At 30.7% G+C, this 23360-nt stretch overlaps 1 protein-coding gene across 15 annotated transcripts in view; it reads right to left on the bottom strand.

The window, feature by feature from the left end:
- LOC105225153 (potassium voltage-gated channel protein Shab) overlaps window positions 1-23360 on the bottom strand; it is a 212328-nt gene that overhangs the window by 37747 nt on the left and 151221 nt on the right. For 9 of the 15 annotated variants that reach the window (XM_049458608.1, XM_049458604.1, XM_049458603.1 and 6 more), the window contains one exon: window positions 82-305. In XM_049458608.1, coding sequence (XP_049314565.1) covers window positions 82-305 — 224 coding nt within the window. Of the gene's footprint in view, window positions 1-81; window positions 306-17033; window positions 17811-22832; window positions 22920-23360 lie in introns of those variants that run through there. The other 6 variants (XM_049458607.1, XM_049458612.1, XM_049458613.1 and 3 more) reach the window with 3 other exon arrangements.

The following is a 23360-nucleotide window of genomic DNA, read 5'->3' as shown; positions in this document are numbered from 1 at the left end:
TCGCGTATACATATGTATGTATGAAATTGTACATATATGTATGTGTGTAGAGTGTACAGAGGCGCGTCTGTTGGAACTTACGTGATGCGTCATATTCGAATTCCTCAAATTGGCCATATGATCATAGTTGCGGTAACAGCCGGCGCCGGTGGTAGCCGGATTGCGACCGCCGCCGCTGGTCGACTCGCCATCTTCGGTGCTGTTCCCATCGGTCTGCGAGAGATTGTGCCCTGTGGAGGACCGTCGTAGCGCGTGGGTTAAACGATGCCAATTGTTTATTGATCTATTGCGACTTTCGCGCTTTTCTAATGTTTTTGTTTTTTTTTTGCAATTTTGCATGTTTTCATATATACGAGTACATATATATGTATAGGTATATATATATATAAATTGCGAAATTATGCATGATCATGTGTATGGGTGCGTGAGTGTGCGTGCAGATATGTTGCGCATGCGTGCGGTCATTCGGTTTTTGTGACATTTGTAGATTTATAGCATTTTGGAGATTTTGAAATTTAGAAAAATTTTGAATTACGTTTTTTGTGTTAAATTTTTTATTTTTAATTTTATTTGAATTAATTTTTATTTTTTTTAATATTTAAAATTGTGTTTTTATTTCATATTTATTATACAAAAAATAATAATTTTTGTATTTTTAAATTTTAATTTTATATATTTTTTTTGGTTTTTTATTTGTTTAAGTTTTTTAATTATATGTTTTAAATAAATATTAATTTTTTATAGATATTTTTTCATGTTTTAAAATTTTATGTTATTTATTGTCGAACAAAATATATTTTTGTTGTTTTAATTTTTAAGATTTTATTTTATTTATTTTTATTTTTTTTTAATATTTTTTTTAATTTAAATTTAATTTTTTATTAAATTTCGTTTTATTTATATATTTTTTATTGTTTTAAGTTTTTATATTTAATAAAGTTTTTAAATTATATTTTTTATTTAATTTAATTTTTTAATGTTTAAAAGTTTTTTATTGATTACCGAAAAAATATATTTTTGTAATTTAATTTTTTTTTAATTTTATAAAATTGTATTTTATTTATTTTTATTTTTTCATATTTGTTTTTTTATTATCAGTTTCAAATTATATTATTGTTTTTTTTTATAAATATTGTAATGTTTTAATTTTTATTTATTATCAGAAAAATATTTGTCGTTGTTTTAATTAAAAAAAAAATAATTAATTACATTAATTAAAAAAATAATTATATTAATTTTTTTTTAATTTTTTTAATAAATTGTTTATATTATTTTTAATTTTTATTTTAATTTATTTTTCATAATTTTTATAAATTTAATTTTTAATGTAATTTTGTAATTCAATTTTAATTAATATTTTTTAATGTTTAAATATTATTTGTATTTATTATCAAAAACATATTTTTTGTAGTTTTAATTAAAAAATATATATTTTTTTTATTGTTTATATATTTTTTTTTATTTTTTGTTTATTTTATTTTTATTATTATTTTTCAATAAAATTTGTTGTTAATTAATTTTTAATTTTTGTTTATTAAAATTGTTAATTAATTTTTTTTTCGTGCACAAGTGTGATAATGTGTGATGTTGTTGTTGGTGAGCGTCCATGAACACATAACGATATTTGTTTTTGCGTGCATTCAGTCAAGCGTATGTGAAATTGTAGGCCATGATCGAGTGTAATTTACACAGAGTTGCATTTTCATTGAGTATTTCGATTATTCAGTTTATTGTTGTTCATTGATGTACGAACATTTTTTGATGATTTTTTTGATGATATGCGAAATGGTTGAACGTTTGATTTCGTTGCAATAATTTATTAAATAAGTATTTTATTGTTGTCGTTTGCGGCACGCAATCAGCCATGAATGCCAGTTAACAAATTCCAGTTAGAAAATTTGTTTGGTTTCCAAATTCATTTAATACATTTTTTTCCATTTATTTCACCGTTTTGCATTGTTACAAGCGCCATTATGAAAATTTTCAATTTTAGCGCAGCATTTGTCAATTCATTTTCATTAATTTGGCGAGCGGAAACGAGAAGAAAGTATTGAAGAGAATGGTTCCAGTTAATTATTTTTGCGTTAGAGCGTTTCTGTGAGCGTCTCTACATAGTATTGAGACAGTGCAACAACTTACAACAACATCGAGCGTTGATGAGACGACATAAAATACTGGCTATAGTACTTATTATCTGATTACTTTGGTAGTAGTACAACAATAGTACGAAAATATCATATATTTATATTATATAGACACAAATATTTAGAAACATATTTAATTTGTGCGTAGCTTGTGGTTATCACACATATATGTATATATTTATTTATATATATTTGAACATTTAATATTCTTTAAGATAAATAGCTAAATTTTTTACGCCGCTTTTTTGGTTAGTAGTGAAAAAAGACGCTTAGATTTTCGAAATACATTTTTTTTGTTAGCCACACATTTTATTTAGTACATTTACTAGTAATATATAATACAAAGAATGAATAAAAAATTATTTTTTAAACTCCTCATTTTAGGTGTTGACAAATATTATGATAAATACAACGCACATTACACTCAAAAATGATGCAATTCAAACATTTTCGATTTTTTTTTCATATTTTCACTATTTTGAATAATGTCGACATCTATCATCTAATCAAATTTGATCCGTACCATCTAAACTGCGGGTGCAAACCATATCGAAGATATTGCCCTACATTGCTACACTATTTTTTATGAAAGTCAAACTTCTTATGTCCAATGGACGGTATGACGGCTCAGGCAAGGTTTTCAGTGAAAGTCCTGTAGCAATTTGTCTCATGCGATTTGACGATACCATCGGACTTAAAGAAACTGTTCTTCAAAATAGTCCTGTTGGCATCTGAGAAATAGCAGAGGTTTTCGTCCTCATTTCCCATTCGTTCCCATGACAGTCGGGTCTATTATCTAGTATTATCCGGTTAAGGACTGCCAACTCGGCACTATTCCTATAAAATGTTTTCTGGCGCAACAACAACAAGAACTACATCTCTTGTGACTCATTTCGGTTAATTTTTTAGGGACACGTGGGTTTAGCATAACCGTCACATTTTGGCATAAGTGGGACTGCTTTTAGGTCAAACACTAAATGAGAGTCATTGCTCAGCCACTGTATTCGCAGGTTTGGCCTCTTATTATTTTTTTCTATTTCTTCTTCTTTTTTGATTGGCGTCGACTCCGCTTATAGCCGAGTTTACAACAGCCCACCAATCGTTCTTCCTTTTCGCTGGGCTTTGTTATTCACGAAACTGAAAATCAACTTCGGAGATGGCGCTATGGGTCCATTGAAGGTACTTAAAGTCAGTCGCTGAGGTTGATAAAGATCATCCCAGCTGGGGCTTATAATAATATGCTTCTTATGACTCAAAAAGAGCCTAATAACTGAAGACAATAACACAAAATTTTGCGTCACAATTTTTTTTTTAATTTTTTTGGCAGTCAGATGGTACACTACACTGCTTTTAACTTTTGCTTTTTTGAATTTTTCTAATTTTTGAGTTATGTCATTTTTGTGTTTAGTCTGCAATATGTTGATAGAGAATATTTGGTTTTATAAATAAAGGTAATAGCTTTTAGGTTTCAATTGCTACAAACTATATAATATTTTAATACCGCCTATAAGTAGAAACTAACTACATAATAAATTCGTACAAATCTACGGAGATGTTTTATGCTTTCTTAGAAAGCGCCATGCTTAAACATAGTTGTTATTTCTACCGTGAATTGAGTTACCACTAACTACTCCTAAACGCATTTATTTTATTCCTTAATATTTACAGTAATGAATAAATATGCTAATCAGGGTAAATTTGAGTTGTGCGATAATTATGGGTATATCGAAGTGCTGGGTGTCTAACTTTACTGATGGAACAAAATTTGGGTGATTTTGAAACTTTATATACCATTTTATAAATTTAGAATAAAATCGTGGTAGGATGGAGTGAAGTAAATGCTGTCGAAGTTGAAGGGAACCCGTATAATGTGCGGTTTCTAAAACGTTGCCTCCAATATGAATTTATTGTGGCTTGTATGCTTCCAGATTTATGAGGAATTATAAAGCCGGATGGATCATCAGTTAACATATCTATTCTAAGAAGCTGATTTTGTGAAAATTTTTAGTGCTTCCCCCTTACAACAAGGTACATTGTTAACTATTTCCGACGCCAGATCAATCCGCCAAAGCATTAGAAATATAGTATGTATGTAAACTAAGAGGTTATATGGGTTTACGGGCTTAAATTTTTTTTATTGTCTTATTCAACAATACCTCTGGAATATTGTCCTGAATTTTTAAGTTGATCCATGTAATAGTTATGGAGATACGTTCTGGGGAATTTGGGCGCTCGAGACTAGTTAAACTCGCTTTTCTCGAAACTGTATTTTTGAAGTCGGTAGGCAAGATTTCTCGAGAATTACTCAACCGACCCTTATGAATATTTACACAGCTCTTTGAGACATAGCTCTTAAAGGCTTGACGAAGAATTTTTTCGATTACAACTATTTGAAGAACAAATTTTTGTGAAATTTTCAGTGAAATTATAATTTTTTTGTAAGAATATCTGCCAAAAATCGATTTTTCAGTTTATTTTCCAAAAATTTCAGAATTTCTTTGTTAATAGTGCATGTTTGTAACAATAAAAAATTTTAATAAAATATTTAATTTTTAATATGAGAAGAAAATTGTTGAAAAAGGGCTATTTCTTGCCTGAGGAAGCTTATAACATAAGCTTAACTTAAGTATCGCGGTTTTTGAATCTATTCGAAAAAATAAAAACATTTTGTTCCACTAATTCTTGTAATTCTGGTAATCTTCTCGAAATATGAAATATGTAAGAATAGTAAATATAATAAAATAATACTTTAGCACACTTAACTGACTCAAGCTCAGTTTCGAAATTCGCTGTTAAGAATTTCGACTTTGAAGCTAACTTTGACAAATAATGACATTACTTTTTTTACTTAAGACTCAATCTCTCGAAAAGAGCATAATAAATAATTTTAATAGAACTCAATTTAAGAAAGACTATTGACACTATATCCTAATATTATGTACAATTTTTGTTATAGGCTGCCATAATTTATATAATGTATACAATTTCTTTACATACAGACTTTCTACTGCATAAAGTTGCTTAAATTGATACAAATCGGTAGAACAAAGGTAAATAAAATACCAGAATAATGTTTTCGTAAACTAAAGTATTGGCTTCATGGTAAATAGCGAACCGACAAACGATCATCATGGAGATACCAAAAGAATAACGAGAGCTTTTATTTACAAGTACTTAGGTTATGAATATTGAGGAACTGTCATTCTCAAAAAAAAAAAATAATAATAATTGTTCCATGGCAAATAATTTAATCAAATGTTTTTGATACGTTTAATGTTTTGAACTATCCTACTGTTCTTTGAATTGTTTGATAAGAATATGTAAAAATTATTATATGAAGATTCGGCGCCGTTCGCTGCAACTCCGACTGAAGCCGCGATGACCTTCTCAAGCGACATCGCTTAGCTCTATGGGCCCTTGAAAGGCTCCAAGAAGATCCGACCTTTTCAAGCCAAATTATGTCTGGCTCAAAGGGTATGTAAACAAGCAAAATTGCAGCATTTGGAACGAAGAGCAACCTGAGGAGATCCAAAAGCTACAATTTAAATTAGAAAAAACAACTGTGATTTGGTCATCGGTCTATATTTTTTCAAAAATGCTACCGGTGAGAACGTAACCGTCATAGGCGACCATTAACGCGCCCTGATAACGACTATTTGATGCCCGAAATTGGAGCTCGTGATCTCGGCGATATTTGGTTTCAACAAGACGTCGCCACTTCCCACACACCGTATCAATCAATCATTGGCTTTAGTGAGAGAACACTTCGGTAAGAAAATAATTTCACATTTTAGGCCGGTAAATTTGTCATCAAGATCGTGTGACTTTTACCTGTGGGGACATGTAAAGTCTAAAATCTACACGTAAAATCCCACTTCGATTCAGGCAAATAAATGCCAAACAAAAAATGTTTTTTCGAATGATAATAAACTTTTACACATGTAAGATATAAGCTATCGATATTGCCTCAAAAATATTACAAATTTAAAAGGATTCGGTAATGAAATGTTCTTAATTGAATGAATGAATACGAAAATGGTTATTGAAAATGGCTTTTGGCTGACAGATGAAAATGGACTTCAATATTATTAATATTTTTAAATCACTTGTATAATGTCATTGGCAACTTTTATTAGTCCTAACAAATTAATTGCTGATGTTTTAATTATGTCAGAATTAACTTGATGGATTTATAAGCCGAAGATCGCTTAGAAATATTGAATGATAACTACATATATTAAACAAATACGATAAATGAAGTAATTAGCGAATGCTGACTTTAATTGATAGACTACAAATGAATGCCAAATATTCTAATGCGATCTGCGATGAGTATTAGGTATGAGAGCTTTTTGTGTAACTACGAAGGTTTTTGTAGCATGTGATCAAGAAACACCGGATTACATTAAATAACTACTTTATTTAAAGAAACAATGATACTAAGCGTAAAAAATGGGAAATATTTCAGCCAGTGTCTCTTGAGCACTTCAAAACACTTTTTGTTTAATGTATCGTCACTTAAAATGCAAAATAACGTAACATCGCTTTTCATAATTTTACGGGCGAAGAAAAAGCGACATAATAGAAACCACGCATATTGCAACAAAATTTGAGTTTTGGTTATAAAATGCTTATAGAAACGTTATATACTGGTTATATATTTTTTATATACGGGTTATATATTGGTTACATATTGGTTATATCTGTGAGCGGTAGCTTGAAATTCTACATTATTACAAATATAGCATAAAAACTCAATTTCGAATTTTTGCTGATACGTTGTTTTGCATTTCAGATGACGGCATACATACTATATAAACGATTATGAGCGCTCTACACATAAACATACTAACCAATATGGCGAATATTAAATCTTAAAATCACACATTGCGGTACACTTGTTATAGCGGCATTAAGTCTGACAATAATAACAAATCCAGTTTTAGCACTTTATAAAACACACATTTACTACCATTTACTATATCTCTACTATTTGATACGCCTGCACATAGCGACAGCTTACGAATACATATGTAGTTGCGATTAATAGACAAATAAGAGCACGAAATACATAACACAGTGAAATTATGTGTATTTTTAGTTAAAATTTTTTAATAAATAATTATGTATGCAGAGAGTGGAAGTTAGCGTCGGCTTTTAATTATGTAAGTAATTATATTTTATTTACTTATGAGTGCATTTAGCACTTGGCATTTGTTTTAGTGGCGCATGCACGAACGAATATTTCGAAGAAGAGAAAATTTCGCATTCAGTTTGCAGTAGAACACATATATATTGCATTTTTATGAAGAATAATTATTATTTTAGGTTAGAATTTCGAATTAGTTGTTTATAGGCATAAAAGTGTGCACATTTACGAGTAGAAGAGCACTGTAGAAATTAAATTGCTGCTCAATTTCAGAATTAGATAAGAATTTTTAATTAAATGTAAGAAATAAAATAAATGTGAAATATTAAAAAATTAAATTAAATTAAATAAAAATATGTATGTAAATTATATATTTTATCAGTTAAGAAGGTAAAATTAGAGAGATTTTGAAAATCAAAACTATAAAAAATTTAACAAAATGAACTTAAGTGAATTATTAAATGTTTTTAAGAGATAGTTATGCTTAACGAAACTTATGTTGTACCGAATATTCTTGAAGAGATAGTGGTTCTTAATGAAAAATATGCTTAACTGAATAACGTGAAGTTAATTTATTATAAATTGGCAATAATCTACGCCAAATTTCCTAGAGATATCTGCCAAATAGAAAGTTCTCGATATAAGTACTTGATTTTGTTCATTCAATCTGTAAGACAGCTGTTTGCTATATTGGTCCGATCTGAGCGATTTTTATGGATATTTCAGTACTGCTCAAAGCAATAATCTGTGTCGAATTTCGTACATATTTATATCTCTTCAAATATAAAAATTTTCCATATAGACACTGAATTTTATTCTATCAGTTTGTATGGTAGCTATATGCTATAGTGATCCGATCTAAACAATTTGTCTGGAAATTATAGATTTCTTCAAGACAATAATCGGTGCCATATTTCGTGAAGATATCTCGTCTAATACAAAATTTTTCCATACAAGAACTTTATTTTGATGGATCAGTTTGTATCACATCTATATACTACATCGGTCCGATATCGGCGATTCCGACAAATTAGTCGGTTTTTGGGAAGAAAAGAACGTGTACAAAATTTCAAACCAATATCTCAAAAACTAAGGGACTAGGGGAGGCAGACAGACGTTCATGCCTAAATATAACGAATGTTATGAACGGATTGTTTCCAACCATTGATTTCGTTTTATATTTTTTTAGACATCCACAGGTCTTAGGTAGTAGAAAAAGCTTTGAAATTCCTATTGATTCATTGTGGTTTCAGTACTATTTTATGGATTGTAGAAATTTTATTAATTGAGTCACACATTTCTTGATTCTAGAAAGCTGGAAGTCGTAGAAATGGAGCATTCAGCTACTCGGGTCACAGCGACCTGAGGGCACTTGCGGTGGGTTAATAATTTGGGGCTTATAAAGAGGAGATTTAATTTATAGTAGCCTTAAAACTACGGCTTTTTATTTATAGGAAATGTTTTGGATCGCTATAAAGTTTAGTGGACAATTCTGAAATCAGTACAGAGTAGTATAGGAAAATACTTCAAAAGAGTCTGATTTAGTAAAAAAATACTGAAAAAAGGTTCGTGCAGAACTTTTTAAATTGCATCATGTTAGTAAACTGATAATCTTAAGCCAGACAGCATTGACTTGCAAAAAATGCCTTATAAGTCATTCAAATGATATTCATAGTCATGTGTACGTATATGTATAGAAATATTGAATAGAAATAAATCTAGAAAACTATAGTTTTGACTTATAAACACATATTGTTAAAAGGTATGAATAAAAAAAAATTAAAAATGTTCACTTATAAACACATATTGTTAAGAGTTATAAATAAAAAAATTTTTAATTTGAAAATAAAAATTCTTAAATATTGGTTCGAAAATATTCTCTCAAAAATGTTAAAAAAGTAACTTAATTTTTTTTAATTTTTTCTTAATTTTCTTTAATTTTTTTTTAAATTTTTTTCTTAATTTTTTTGAATTTTTTCTTAATTTTTTAATTTTTCTTAATTTTCTTTAACATTTTTTTTAATTTTTTCATAATTTTCTTTAATTTTTTCGTAATTTCCTGACATCAAATAATTGTATACCTTACCTCGATGATAGAAATTTACAAAATCGTAACATAACTCATTTCTTTCACAAATAAAATAACGAATAAAGCTTGAAAACAGCTTTCAAAAAATTTAAAAAATGCAGCTTTTCTTTCAAAAAACCTAAGAAAACAACTGTTTTTCAATTGTTTTAAACAAATCCAATATATTTCGGTTTTGGAGAAATTTAGCACACTACAACGCTGACATACATTACATATACACTGAACATACTTACATGCTAAACATTCATGTTGTGTTCACTTTATTTGCTTTATTTTAAATTTTCAATTTTTTTCAAAATTTTTTTTTTCAAATTTTTTTAGTAAATTTTCTTGAACCTAGCGAATTTTGTACAAAACATAACATATTTTTCACTTATATTCTACAACGCATAACAACAACATCCGTTCAGTGTTTTTATATACACATACATAAAGTTTTTACATATGTATATACATATATAGCACATGTATGTGTATGTGTATAATATTTAATAACAGTGTGTTTTTTGTTTTTGTTGTTTTTTTGTATTGGTGTATATCATAGTTTCACTACAACCACATAGTAAATATATACAAAGCTATGTACATATGTACTATGCGCATACTATTTACGATAACTACCTATAGTTCCGTTATATCGCAAGAACCGACTGCTATGTGACTAATGCGTTTCGAGTTTTCTATACGAATATATTTTTGTTTTTGTTGTTTTTTTATATTTTTCATATAAATATATTTCTTTTTTTAATTTTTTGTTACGTAATCGCAGTGTTTTTGTTGTTTACTGATTATCGTTTTCAAATCGCTTAGCTACATTAAAATATCAAAAACTGCATTGGCTAAAATGAATATCATTAAATAAGGCATTTTATATGCACACACATATATCCGTATATACATGTTATATGTATGCGTTTATATATGTGTATGTGTGTGTGTAAATATTGCAATATATACATACAAACTGTAATAAATTGTCGTTTCAATATAAATATATAATGTATATTTTCTAAATGTTTATATAAGCTAAATTAGGTTTTAAGGCTTTCTTTTTTACACATTTAGCTTAATTTCATTAATTTAAAAATTCTTGCGGAACTATGAATTGTCAATTTGCATAAAATAGTTTTTTCTTTCTAATTCAAAAACGCAAATTAAAACAAAAAAAAAAAATTAGCAAAAATAAAATTTTAAAGCTTAATAAAATTATTAAGTCCAAACTAATTTTTTTTAAAGCATAATAAAATGATTAAGCTCGTATAGTTATAACTTACGTGGCAAGGAAAGAAACTTTGGCCGATATTTTTAAGAAAAAACTCCAAATTTGTTAAAACTTACTAACTGAATAACAGAAATGTGTGATTACAGATAGAATTAAAAAAAAAATATATAATTAAATAAGCCAACAAATAAATCCTCAAAGCAGTGTTCATAAAAAACCGCTCAAAAGTGATCAATCTTCTTTATGGAGAAAGGTGAATATACTTCCTCTGTATCCATATCTCTCTATGCTGTGTACTTGACAAATCAGCAAAATATTGACAATTTAACCAGAATTTTATCAAGTAAAGTGTTTTTAAATGCAGAGTAACGGCATCTAGATAAATATAAAGCACTCAAAGAAGTTTAAAGCTACCAGAAAACTTATAACGGGTGATCAAAGTAAAAGTACTTTTTCAATAGCCTTTTTTTGACAGATTACGCGTAATTCGTGTCAAGCTGTCATGTTATTTTTGTTCAGCATTGACTGGCATTCCATTATGGAAAGACTAACGCCTAAACAACATTTACAAATCGTTCAACTTTACAACGAAAATTCACGTTCTGTAAAGATGTTTCGTTCAACTTATGGGCAACATAATCGGCCTACGTAGCACCAGCACCCATCTTGAGACCCAGCATGCACTATTGTATAATATTCGACCGAATAAACTACGTCCATTACGCAGTTAAAAAAATATAACAGCCGTAGCGGAGAGTGTACATGAAGACCATGGAGAGTCGATTCGGCGCCGTTTGCAGCAACTTCGACTGACGTATGGAAGGAGTTAGCGCATTTTTCGTCGAGAGCTAGAATTGAAAACGTACAAAATACAGCATTTGCAAGAACTGATGCCGCTCGACCCTCCCAAAGTCATGGTCTACGGGCGCTTGAATAATTTAAAAAGATTCGACGATTTTTTGATGAACTTCTTTCTGGCTCAATGTGCATGTAAACCAACAAAATTGCCATATTTGGGACGAAGAGCAACCGGAAGAGAGTATGGGCAGCTATTTCATCCAGAAAACCACCAGTTTGGTGTGATTTGTGGGCCGGTAGAATCCATTATTCTTCTAAAGTGATGCCATAATAATCGACTATTTGATTAATGAAATTAAAGCTTGTATTTTCGGCGACATTGGTACACATGGCGCCATGATAACCGACTATTTGATGCCAGAAATTGAAGTTCGTGCGGACAATCCCGCTTTGATTCGAACCACCTAAGTCATTCGCCAGTTAACGAAGTCGAAATGCTGGAACGAGTTATCGAAAATTGGACTCAACGGATGGACCATCAGAGACGTAGCCGCCGCCAACATTTGAAAGAGATAATATTCAAAAAATAGATGCCAAAGAACGGTTTTTGAATGATAATAAAAATTCCCCATTTAATTTGAAGTTTCTTTGTTTTTTTATTTAAAAAGTAGGAAACCTCGAAATGGATCACTCTTTAGAATAGAACTTCTGTATCCGACCTAAATAGTCGACAAAACGCCTTGAAGCCATTCTGTTTCGGCGTTTAATATCTAACTATTGCTGCCAGCTCTGTGGGATATGTGAAAAAGGGAGCTCTCAAGTGTTTAAGACTTGATTTCAAAAAGCCTTGAGAATGAAGCAGAAACCTTTGAGCTTTTTCCACCTCATTTACTTCAATATAACTTCTACAGCTGGTATCCGGTAAGATTCTCAATTTTACAGCGTGTTTGCCCTCAAAAACTACGGAGTGGCTAGCCTGACTGAGAGCAAAGTGCTCATTGGAGATATTACGTTCAGTATTGGGAAGTAATGGATCAATCGGCAGCGCAAGAACCGATGTTAGTCCTGTGCTGGCTAAGCTCCCAACTAAGAGAGTAAATACAATTCATTCTGTAGACAGTAAGTTTCAGAGATTTCATGATAAAGATTTTGGTGTTCTACGTAGCTATAGACACTAGTTTGAATATCGCTGTGCTTATACGCGGGAACGAACTTGAGGTATAAAGCACTTTGTTACAAATATAATAACAATATAAAGGGCGGTCGTATGCATTAGGCTAAGCCGGTTCACAAATAAAAATGAAATAAATAAACAAAAGAAAAACAATTTCCACAGCTATACACTTAACTTAGACACATAATTTATAATAAAAAAATTTTAAGAAAAACTTACTAAAATTAAATTATAAATATTTTATTGTATTGTATTTGAATATATAAAAAAGCCGTTTATGTAAAGAAAAATCTGTAATGTGAGCATGAAATTTTCAAGTGCTGACTTTGTCGCGTCTCCAATGGGTTCTTCAATAATTCAATATAAATTAGATTAAGGCAACCTTTTGCGTTTTTGATTGCGAAACTTTTAATATTAGCAAAACCAAAAAATAAAGTTTTTAAATTCATTTTCAATGCAGACTTTGAAAACAAATGAGAGTACAGTACTATAAGTTATATATGTAATACACTATAAGTATGTTTGTAGTACTGCTTCAGTAATCTAGTATTATGGTAAGTCGGCTAAATAAGATTTGAGCGTACTTATGTAGTTAAAAGCATTATCCCTAAACGCGAGTTAATTAGTTATGTGTGTGTATATATTTTATGTGAATGTGTGTGTGTGCGTATGTATGTCTGTGAATATGTCGGATGTTATAGTATGTGGTCGTAGGTGTGAGGTGTAACTTTCTATGAAACGAGGAAGCATTGATTTCGTCGGTGTTGGTGTATTGGTATGTGTGGCATCGAATGCGCTACAACTTCGTTATTACATATATTATATTATGTATATCTATATATATTTGTGGTTTTATTTTATAGATTACTAGGACTCATTCACGAACGTTTTAATCACATTTAATATTTTGATATTTTGTGATAAATTTACCTAATTTTTTTTTTTTGAAAGGTTGTCTTTTATCATAGTGGAGCTTAACTGACTGCAGCGTGAGTGGATTGAGGGATATTTTATAAAAAAATGGGAATGTTATTTAAACCCACTTAGAATTTTATTAATCTAATTAAGAGTTAAGATTAAATGGGAGGACCTCTTGAAAACTGAAGCAAGCTTCTGACAAAATATTACATTACGCTCTTATAGTGGCCTTTGATAAAGGTGGTGAGGGGAGGCAAGGTAAGCAAATGGCTCGGCCGGTTCACTAAACTCATATTATTGAAGATTTGTACAGGTATGGTCTAAAACATAGGCCAAAGCAAATAACTCATTATTATTTAAGATTTTGGGTATCTAAGCGCGTAACAAATTGATTTACTATCAGGAGCTCTCTATCAACTCCAGTTTCAGACTTCCTGACTATTGAGGTGTCTTCCAGGCCCAGATTTACTCTCTCAGAGAAGTTACCATACAGTCAGATTGCATAGTGGCGATACTAGCCTTGAATAGTACGTTTAGGGTGGTCAAAGAGTACCTAACCACGCTATCAATAGCATGGAGTATCTTTGTGATAAGACTGGTAGGGGGTTCAGGCCACAGCGGAAATGCAGGAAACTGTTAAGCTGATGAGCTGGTAAGAAAAGGTTCCCTAGAATCGCTATCGGTAAAATGGGAGCGGCTCGCGGATTCCTTATCCTCTTGTGTTCTACTATTAGACAACTGGGATTCGCGGTAGCTTGATTAGCGCTGGGGCACCATCGGTACATGCGCTGTCGCAAATCCTTTAGGCCCTAGATCGATCACAAGAGATCGAGGGATCTCTTTGCCCTCAGTAAGGGTAGCCTCTCCTAGTTTTGGAGCTTTTAACGGGTCTTTGCCCTATTGGTGTCCACGCAGTATGGCTGGGAATCCTACTAGACGCCATCTGCAGAAACTGTATGGAAGGAGATGAGGTAGAAACAACTCAACACTTCAAATAGTCTAGAAAATAAAGGTTAGGATACTTTTCTCGAAATTGAAATTAAAGATCATAATTGATTTGCCGCAGTTAGTAATGATCCACTCACGCTACTCACACGCTCTTCACATTAACTGTACTTTACCTTACAACCTAGTGTATATATGTATGTCTATGGATTGTGTATAACTAACATCGCTTTTCGTTAAAAACTACGTACATATGTATGTATGTCTGTATGTAAATCTATACAATTGTATGCAAAATTTAATATACTACATATATAATTGTATTTATGTATTACTAGTAACAACAACAAGTATTATATACTTGCAACCTAATTTTGTTTGGTGTATAAAATATTTCAAGCCTTGGAATTCGTTAATCTTACATACATATATTTGAATATACTACAATATTTCTTTTGTTTTACGTTGTTTTTATTTTTGCATTTTGCTTTTGGTTTTGTAAATGGAATGACATCTATAAATTTTTTTACAACAATTTCGCGTTTATATGTATGTATAGTATATACATTTTTTTTTAATATTTTCTAGAACACAGCAATCATTTGGATTTGAAAAATTAAAAAAAAAAGTTTAAAAAAAAAAAAAAAATATGTAGATAAATAAAAAATTTAATAAAAATGCAAAAAATATCTACGACTCGAAGGCTCTCATTTTATTGTTGTTTTTTTTACTTTATATTTATTTGAGTGGTAAGCATTTTGCTGGAAGTTTGAATATTCTCTATTGGAAGCTTTTGTTTTTTATGTACTTTTCGCTTTATATTGTTGGTATGCATATTGCCCAGTTGTATGTATAAAAAATGCACTCAAGCATAATATGTCTTGTATAAACAACTTTATGGCGTATAACGGTTTTATGGTTTTTAACCTTAAGTTTTCTATTATGTCAACTTCTACGCGGCGCCTTTGCTTGGCTATGTATGTATATACTCGTTCTATGTATTTATGCTATTTTCCGCCATGAAAAGTAGGTTTGTATATAAGTAGGATTATTTTTGCTGAACATAAGTGCACAAGTTCATTGGTATGGCAACGCTCGCAACTGCTAAGACTTAATTATAGAATGTAGGATTTGTTGCACATTAGTTTGTATGCATATAAAGAGCTAAGCATTTAATTCAACAGGTCTAGGTTTCTGCAACAATAAGCTTTTCATGTATATAATAGTATATAGTCACTTACATTTGAATGTGTGTGTGTTTTGTGTATATAATATATACCCTGCAGTGAAACAACGAAATTTTGTGGTGGACGAAAGTATGTCACATTAGGGGACTGGTGATTCTAATATTCAGATTATTGAAAAAAAACTAAAGGTTGCCACCTGTTTGTAATTTTTTTATGTAAAAGAGTTTTCTGGAAGTACATACTTAACAGAGATATTAAACTAAATCGATTTAAAGTATTGGTTCTAATATTCAGATTATTGAAAAAAGATTAAAGGTTGCCACCTATTTGAAATTTTTCTTGTGAAAACACTTTCTGGAAATATGAAATACGGATATTAAACTAAATCGGCTTAAAGTATTGGTTCAAAATATTACAATTTTTGAAAAAATATTAAAGGTTGCCACTTGTTTGTAATTTTTTGTTGTAAAAAAGTTTTCTGGAAGTATTAAGCAGAGATATTAAACTAAACTGGTTTAAGATATCTTAGGGTTTCAAAATATTTTACGAGGGTTGCCATATGTTGTAAGTTTCAATATGTATAGTTTTATGTAAACATAATAATAATACTTTTAATGTAAAATTCAAAAGATTTAAGCATTCTCATATTTGGAGCTATTATTTTTGCAGTGTTGCCATCGGCTTACAAACTTTAATTCCACATAATTACAAGTATAAGAATAAACGAAATATTACAATATGGTTGCCACACAAAACAATATCAGAGTTGAATTGAAGTAGAACTTGTTCTTGGAAATTATTTTATGTAGTGTTACCACGTGTTTAAAAATTTTGTTCAACAAAATTGATCGAAGTAAAGAGTTTTCAGAATGATTGCAGACGTAAATATGTTTGAGTAGAGTTGCCATCTATTTAAATTTTCAATAAAATAAATTTAAGGTTTTAATTAGGTTAAACGAAAGAAGTATGTTTTACATATGGCACAAGCAACTCACGACTTCCGGTCTTAGACCAAGTAGCCAAAAACACGTCCGTTTGAAGACGAGCTAAAGTGAAAAGGCCAGGGTTGTGCTGTGCTGAATCGGTTTAAAAAATTTTAGAATTAAAATAATATTTTTCGAGAGTTGCCATTTGTTCAACATTTGAATTGAAGAAGAAAATAGTAAGGTAAACTAGTTATTATAATTAATGAAGAGTAAGTTCATAGTTGAAACTATTTTTTGGTTCAAATGTTGCCACCCGTTTAAAAATTAAAAATTTTACTCAACAAAATTGTAAAAATAAACTAATTATTGCAATATAGGTGGTTTAAAAAAAATTCCAGTGAGATCGCAGCTGTGATTATTTTCGAGGAGAGTTGCCACCAATTAATTTTTAATAAATTGGAAAAAAAATTAATGAACCCTTAGATTATGGGTAAAAAACCCAAACAGGTATATTTATGACTGTCAGACAAATATTTTTGTAAACGGTTGCCATCTGTGTGGAAATTTTTTTACAAATAAAAATATTAAATTAATACAATATCTTAGTTTTGATAACAGACTAAAGGTATTTCAGAAGTTTAGTTGGCATAGGACTTAAACTTTCAAGAAAAATTTATAGTTCACGGACTAGTTAGGTTCGTACTAGTCCTAAGATATGGTAAATGCATACCACACATTTCACTGCAGGGTATTTTTATATACATAAATGTCTGTGTATGCGTATGGTTGTTTCATGTTTTCAATGTTTATGTTTGTATGCGAATTTGTATGTGTGTGATTATATTCTAAGTTCGTAAATGGTTGTATATACATATCTAACGCATTATATAATCCCTCAAACTTAAACGCTCGTTCAAAAAAAATCTTGATCTTTCATAAACTTCTATGCTCTGCTAGTATTTACGTGTGCCCTTGTTCAGATATATTATCAAACTTATTCTCTGCGCCAGCAATTGCTCCAGCAGCGCTTCCTGTTGTTGCTGTAATTTCGCCGTTATCACGTGGAGCAGCCATTTGCATTTCGTTTGCATTAAAAATTATCTACTATCCTCATTATCACTGGAACTGTTCTGGTTTTGGGCTTCACGCTCCTCCAACAAGCTGCGATTCAATTCCTGTATTCGCGCCGAGAGCGCACGACGGCGTGGCGTGCTGAAAGTTGGCGGTGGCGGTTGTTCGATTAGTGTGTTCTTTTCACCTGCTTCAACGACGACGACGACGACGCAAGCAGGCGGTGCAATTAAGCGGTTTCCGGCGAATTGTGGCCGCCAGCGGGTGATAAATGTGACGAAATTGCATGTGTGTGTGTGTGTGTAGGTGCCGTAGTAGTAGTAGGTGGTGTGTGTTTTAGGCGCCAAGCGTGAAAGTGCCGCAATGTTTGCATGAGCGACGGCCATTTTCACGGTAATGCGATTTTTTTCGGTTCATAAAATTTGAATTTGATTACAGTTTTGTTATTGTTGCAATAAATTTTTATTTTTTATTGTTTGAATTTATGGTTGATGAGGAGCCAGCGTGTTGGATGACAAATACGTGTACAAAATTTTTTTTGTCAATATTTTTTTTTCCATATATTTAAAAAAAATTATTTTTTTTTTTCATTTTGCATATGTGATGGTGATGTGTGCGTGGTATATGGGTAGGCGTGGTTAGCGTTGTTGGCGTTTATGATGTTTGTGACATTGTTTTTGTATTTTTTTATTTTTATTTTTTGGTGAAAGTGTCGTTTGATTTGCATTTGGTTGTTGTTAGCGGTGATTGTGTCAATTGTTGTTGTGATTATGTATAACACATGGTTTTTTTTCATACAAATGAACGTTATGATGATGATGATTTGTACCGCAAACGGTGAACAAATATGAACGATTTGGCGTAGAGTGAGAGAGAGGAAAGAGAAAAGAGAGAAGATTTTACAGTTTTTTTAAGTGAAATGTTAGCTTTTATTAGCATAAACATTTAAAACCTTGTTTCACTAAATATGTAAGTATGTTTGTATATATAACTAACTACTTATATGTAATTATTTTAATTATAAATTACTTGTTTTCGCTCAGAGAGCTTTTTCGGCAATAGTACGAAGCTAAGAGAGGAGCAGTTGAAGCGAAGTGATGGTGTATTGTGTTGATATTAAGCAATTTCACACTAATTTAATGAACTATTATTATTAGATGTATTTACATAACTGCAATACTCGCTATTAGGGGGGTTCTAAAAATCCTATTAAACTTACATTAAACTGCTGCAGCTGGTTTTGGTAGTTAGGAAGGCTTGCAGTGGAGCAGAAATATTAGGTAGGGGACGAATTGCTTATTTTTAGATTTTCGAAACCTGATTGGTATTAAAATTTAATAAACGGAAAAAATCTAATAATTAGAAAAAATTTGATAATAGTTATTATTCATTTATATATGTATAACAATACTATTTCCCTTAAATTTTGAAGTTTAAGTAAAAATTTTGAAATATAGTCAGTTTAAATTTTTGTTTAGAAAAAAAAAAATTGTTGAAAAAATATTATTTTTTTTTTTAAATATTATTATGAAAAAATATTTTTTTTTAAATTTTATTATGAAAATTTTTTTTTTTAAATATTATTATAAAAAAATATTTTTTTGAAAAGTTTTTTTTTTGAAAAAAAAAGTATAGTAACACTAATAACATCAGTTGCAGCAGTTTTATTAGCATGTTTGTAAAAATTTTTTCTATAAAAAAATTTTATAAAATCTACTGTAAAATGCTTAAAATGTTCGCTAGAATCGTTTACCTTTTCTTTTGAAACTGCAAATCTATTATATACATGCAAAAATGAGTTTTCTAAAATTTTAGGAAATACGCTATGAAAAATAATTTTTCAAAAATATAACATTTTTGAAATTTTTTAAAATTTTTACTATTTTTGAAAATAAATTTTGAGTAAATTTAAAACCAATTTCAGCCAAATATTCATGACATACTTATAAAAAATATTTTTTTTGGTAATTTAAATTTCTATAACAAATTTCAGCACTTGAAAATAGCATACTCTCAATTCGACAATACGAAATGTTTCAGGAGTTATTGTTGTTGGTGTATGTTGGGGAAATAAAAAGGTAGTTGTTGCTATTTCTATTTATAAATAATAGGTTTGTACCAAAAAAGTTCATAAATTAGACCAAAAAAATAAAAAAATTTATGCTGCCGTACTTATAAAACTATTTTTTTTGAAAATAATTTTTTTTTAATTAAAAGCTGCCTGCAAACTCAACTTAAATACGCAGACAGGCAACGCAACTCAATAAACGTTTGAAAACCATAACGAAATAGCAAAATTTAAGCATAAAGTCACCAATGATGTTGCGTAAAATATGGAATTAAAAAAGAAAAAAAATCATGGTACTTTATTCTAACTTTTTTTCACCTTTTTTGCTCATTTAAACACTAATTTCTTGTTATTTTTGTGTTTTTTTTATTATTTCTGTATTCATGGTAACCCTACATTGAAATATACATATAAATTACTGTACTATTAATTACTGCGTGCGTTTTGGTGGATTTGTTTGTTATTTACAGCAGCAGCTGGATCCCAAGTGTCTCATAGCGTACTAATGGATATGTCCAATGCAGTGGTGTTCCATATCAAATATTATACATATCTCTTATTTAAATATATTTACAAATAATTGTATACTCCAATATGAAATATATTTATGTTTTTTGCCAGCATGTATATATAAGTATATGGATCCCAGAAAGGTGTTTATAGCGAAGCAATCGTCTTTGAACCCCTTTTTATCATATAACAAAATCTGTATACAAGTTCGCGCTTAATTTTAAAACATATAGTAAATGTAGTTAATTTATCTAATAATATTACAAAATATTTATAATGAGGTTGTGAGTATTTGTGGTTTTACTGACTTTGCATATATTATATTTATATATTACAATAGTAGAATGGGTGAGGTTGTGAATAAAAAACAATGTGTGTAAGTCTGTGAAACATCCTACACTTTGTGAAAAAAGCACAGGAAATTGTGATTAAATTCCGGATATTTCAAAACAATTTACTTTGCTAAGTTGGTAGGACTATTCTCAATTCTTGTGCCAAATATGAGCGCGATCTGTCAACCAGTTTTTTAACAGCAGCTGCTTAAGTCGGTACACCTCAGAAGTGCGTTGGGATTTTTACAATGGATAAAAATATCAAATAAAGAATTTGTCTCAAATTTTATATTTCTAACCAAATTTTGTGTGCGCATTCGTTGCGAAACTGAATCACCGAGTCTTATCAAACACAAGCCTACGAAATGGTACAAAGCCTTCAAAGACGGTCGAGAATACGTTGAAGTCACGCCTCGTTCTGGACGACCTTCGACTTCTTCAGCTGATGAAAATATTAAAAAGTGAGGAATATGGTACTTGAAAATCACCAGGCAAGTGCTAGAGAATTCGAATGATTTTGGTGGATATTTTGGATACAAAACGCGGTTTAGCTCGACTCGTGCTATAAAGCTGGATCAGTCGAAAACGGCCGGAAGAATTCATGGATTTTATACACAATAGTGCAACTTCGAATCGAGCCACAATTGTTTCCGAATTTATAGAAAAAAAAACGCAATGGATATCAATGATCAACCACGTTTTCACAAGACTTGGTTCCGAGTGATTTTTCTCGTCCCCCTACTGAAATTACAGCAACGTGGAACCCGTTTCAGGCGATCGAAGAGGTAAAACGAAATTCGCTGAAGGAGCTAAGGCCATCTCAAAGAGAGCCTTTGAGTTTCGAGGACTGGAAAATGTGACTTTAGTAGGGAAAATATTGGATGTATAACTATTTTCGTGCAATTTGCGAAGTGTAGGCGTAACTTGATTATTAATTCTTACTCAATTCCGAACTTGTAAAGCTAATGGCTTTGTTCGTCTTTTTTTAGAAAATTTCAATTATTTGAAAACAACAATTCTTTTATTCCCAGGCGGCCAATAAAGAAGATGACAAACTAACAGCATTACTTGATAAATATTGTTGCCAAATACAAAACGAGATCGCAGTATTCGAAAAAATATTTTTACGCTGGCTTTTGCCGGTGTTGGCAGACAAACAGCTTATTCCGAATCATCAGTTAGGCTTCAACAAACTTCATGGGACTATTGAACAATGTATTAGGGTAGAACAAATTATAACTGATGATATGGAAAATAATAAATACAGCTCTACTGTGTTGCTTGATGTCTGCAGGTATTTGACAGAGACTGGTATCTAAGCATATTATTCAAATTAGCGGAAAAACTCCCAATGCCTTATTACGTGCATAATCGGACTTCTGTGTTAGATGCCAGGATGTTGAGTCCTAGAAAACTGCAGATGCTATTGAATGTTCTAGAGCTGTGGCTTACTAAATGAAACCTTGGTAACAACACTAAAAAGTTCGTAAAAGTAGTACATGCCATATATACCATCAAGCACAAAAAAAACTTCAAGTGGCTTTATATGGTGATTAAAACTGATAAGAGGCGCACTTGGAAAGATCACGTTAAAATAAAAAGAACTCAGCTTTGATTAGAGTTGGCGCAGCAACACTGCCTCCTTAGGCCAAGGTCCCGCCTCAATTTAGTTAAAAACATTCTAATAAATTGAAATTTATAAAAAATAAACTCTGTAATTTCTATAATGATAGAGGAAAGGAAGATTTGACACTTTTATAAAATACCTTCGATCAAATTATTTCGACTTTGGACAATTATTCTTAATTTATTACTCGGTTTATTAGCTAAGTTCTTATAGTATAAACATTATATCTTAATTATTGTTTAAATCCTTTGAAAGTGTGTTAATATTATACATTGCGAACAAAATAGTGTACAAAATTCAAAACGGTTTGCTTTAATTAAAATCTCTTTATTGCAAGTGTACCTTCGTAAAAACAAATCTTCGCTTTGTAAATACCTCAAAATTATAAAGGTGACAAGTTTACAGTGCACAGTTATATTCGTAAGTGTCACTATAATGCTTATTTAATTTGTAAGAACCATTTTGTTTGTATGTATGTACATATGTTAGTATATTTCCTAACTATGAAAACTAACTAAGTATGAGTAGATTTGCGAATTTTGTAGTTGAAACGGTGTGGAAGCAAATGTGATTTATTTTTGTTTTTGCTTTTGCCTTTGCTATACAAAGCTCAACATTAAAGGAGGTGGAGAAGAAAAATTACGCTAATTACGTATGTAAGTGTGTATTCACCTGCGATTACAGCGCTCAATGGTTGTTTTCCTATATTTGGCGCTTTCTGATTTTTACCTTTCGGATGTACGACATTTGTCTGCTTGCCTACAAGATACACATACACATAAACGGTAAAAGTTAACACATGAAAGTAAGTCACACTAAAACTACACATATGCAATTAGGTACGTAAGTCTTTACGTATACGCTACGAGTAGGTATAAATACTTATGCGGTAAGCGCCGACACTTTGGGGGCACACTTAATTGCCCTGAGTGATGTCATTTGCACTTTAACTAAGTTCCCGTTGATAGGGATGGCGAAAAAAAGATACATACATAGGTATAAAAAAAAAACAAAAACGAACAGAGAAGAAAAAGCGTTTTGCACTTGAAACTTAGGTAATCGACTGCAACGCTGCTTGAAGCCATTTTGTTTTTGCTAAGCTACTTTTTGCCGCTGTTTTTCCGGTTGTTGCTGTTTTAGCTACTTTTTATTCAGGCAATTGTATATGTATTGATATTTGTGTGTGTGCTTGTCTGTCGG

Source organism: Bactrocera dorsalis, chromosome 5, assembly GCF_023373825.1.
Source record: "Bactrocera dorsalis isolate Fly_Bdor chromosome 5, ASM2337382v1, whole genome shotgun sequence".
Classification (NCBI taxonomy): domain Eukaryota; kingdom Metazoa; phylum Arthropoda; class Insecta; order Diptera; family Tephritidae; genus Bactrocera; species Bactrocera dorsalis.
This window is presented reverse-complemented; position numbering and strand designations above follow the sequence as displayed.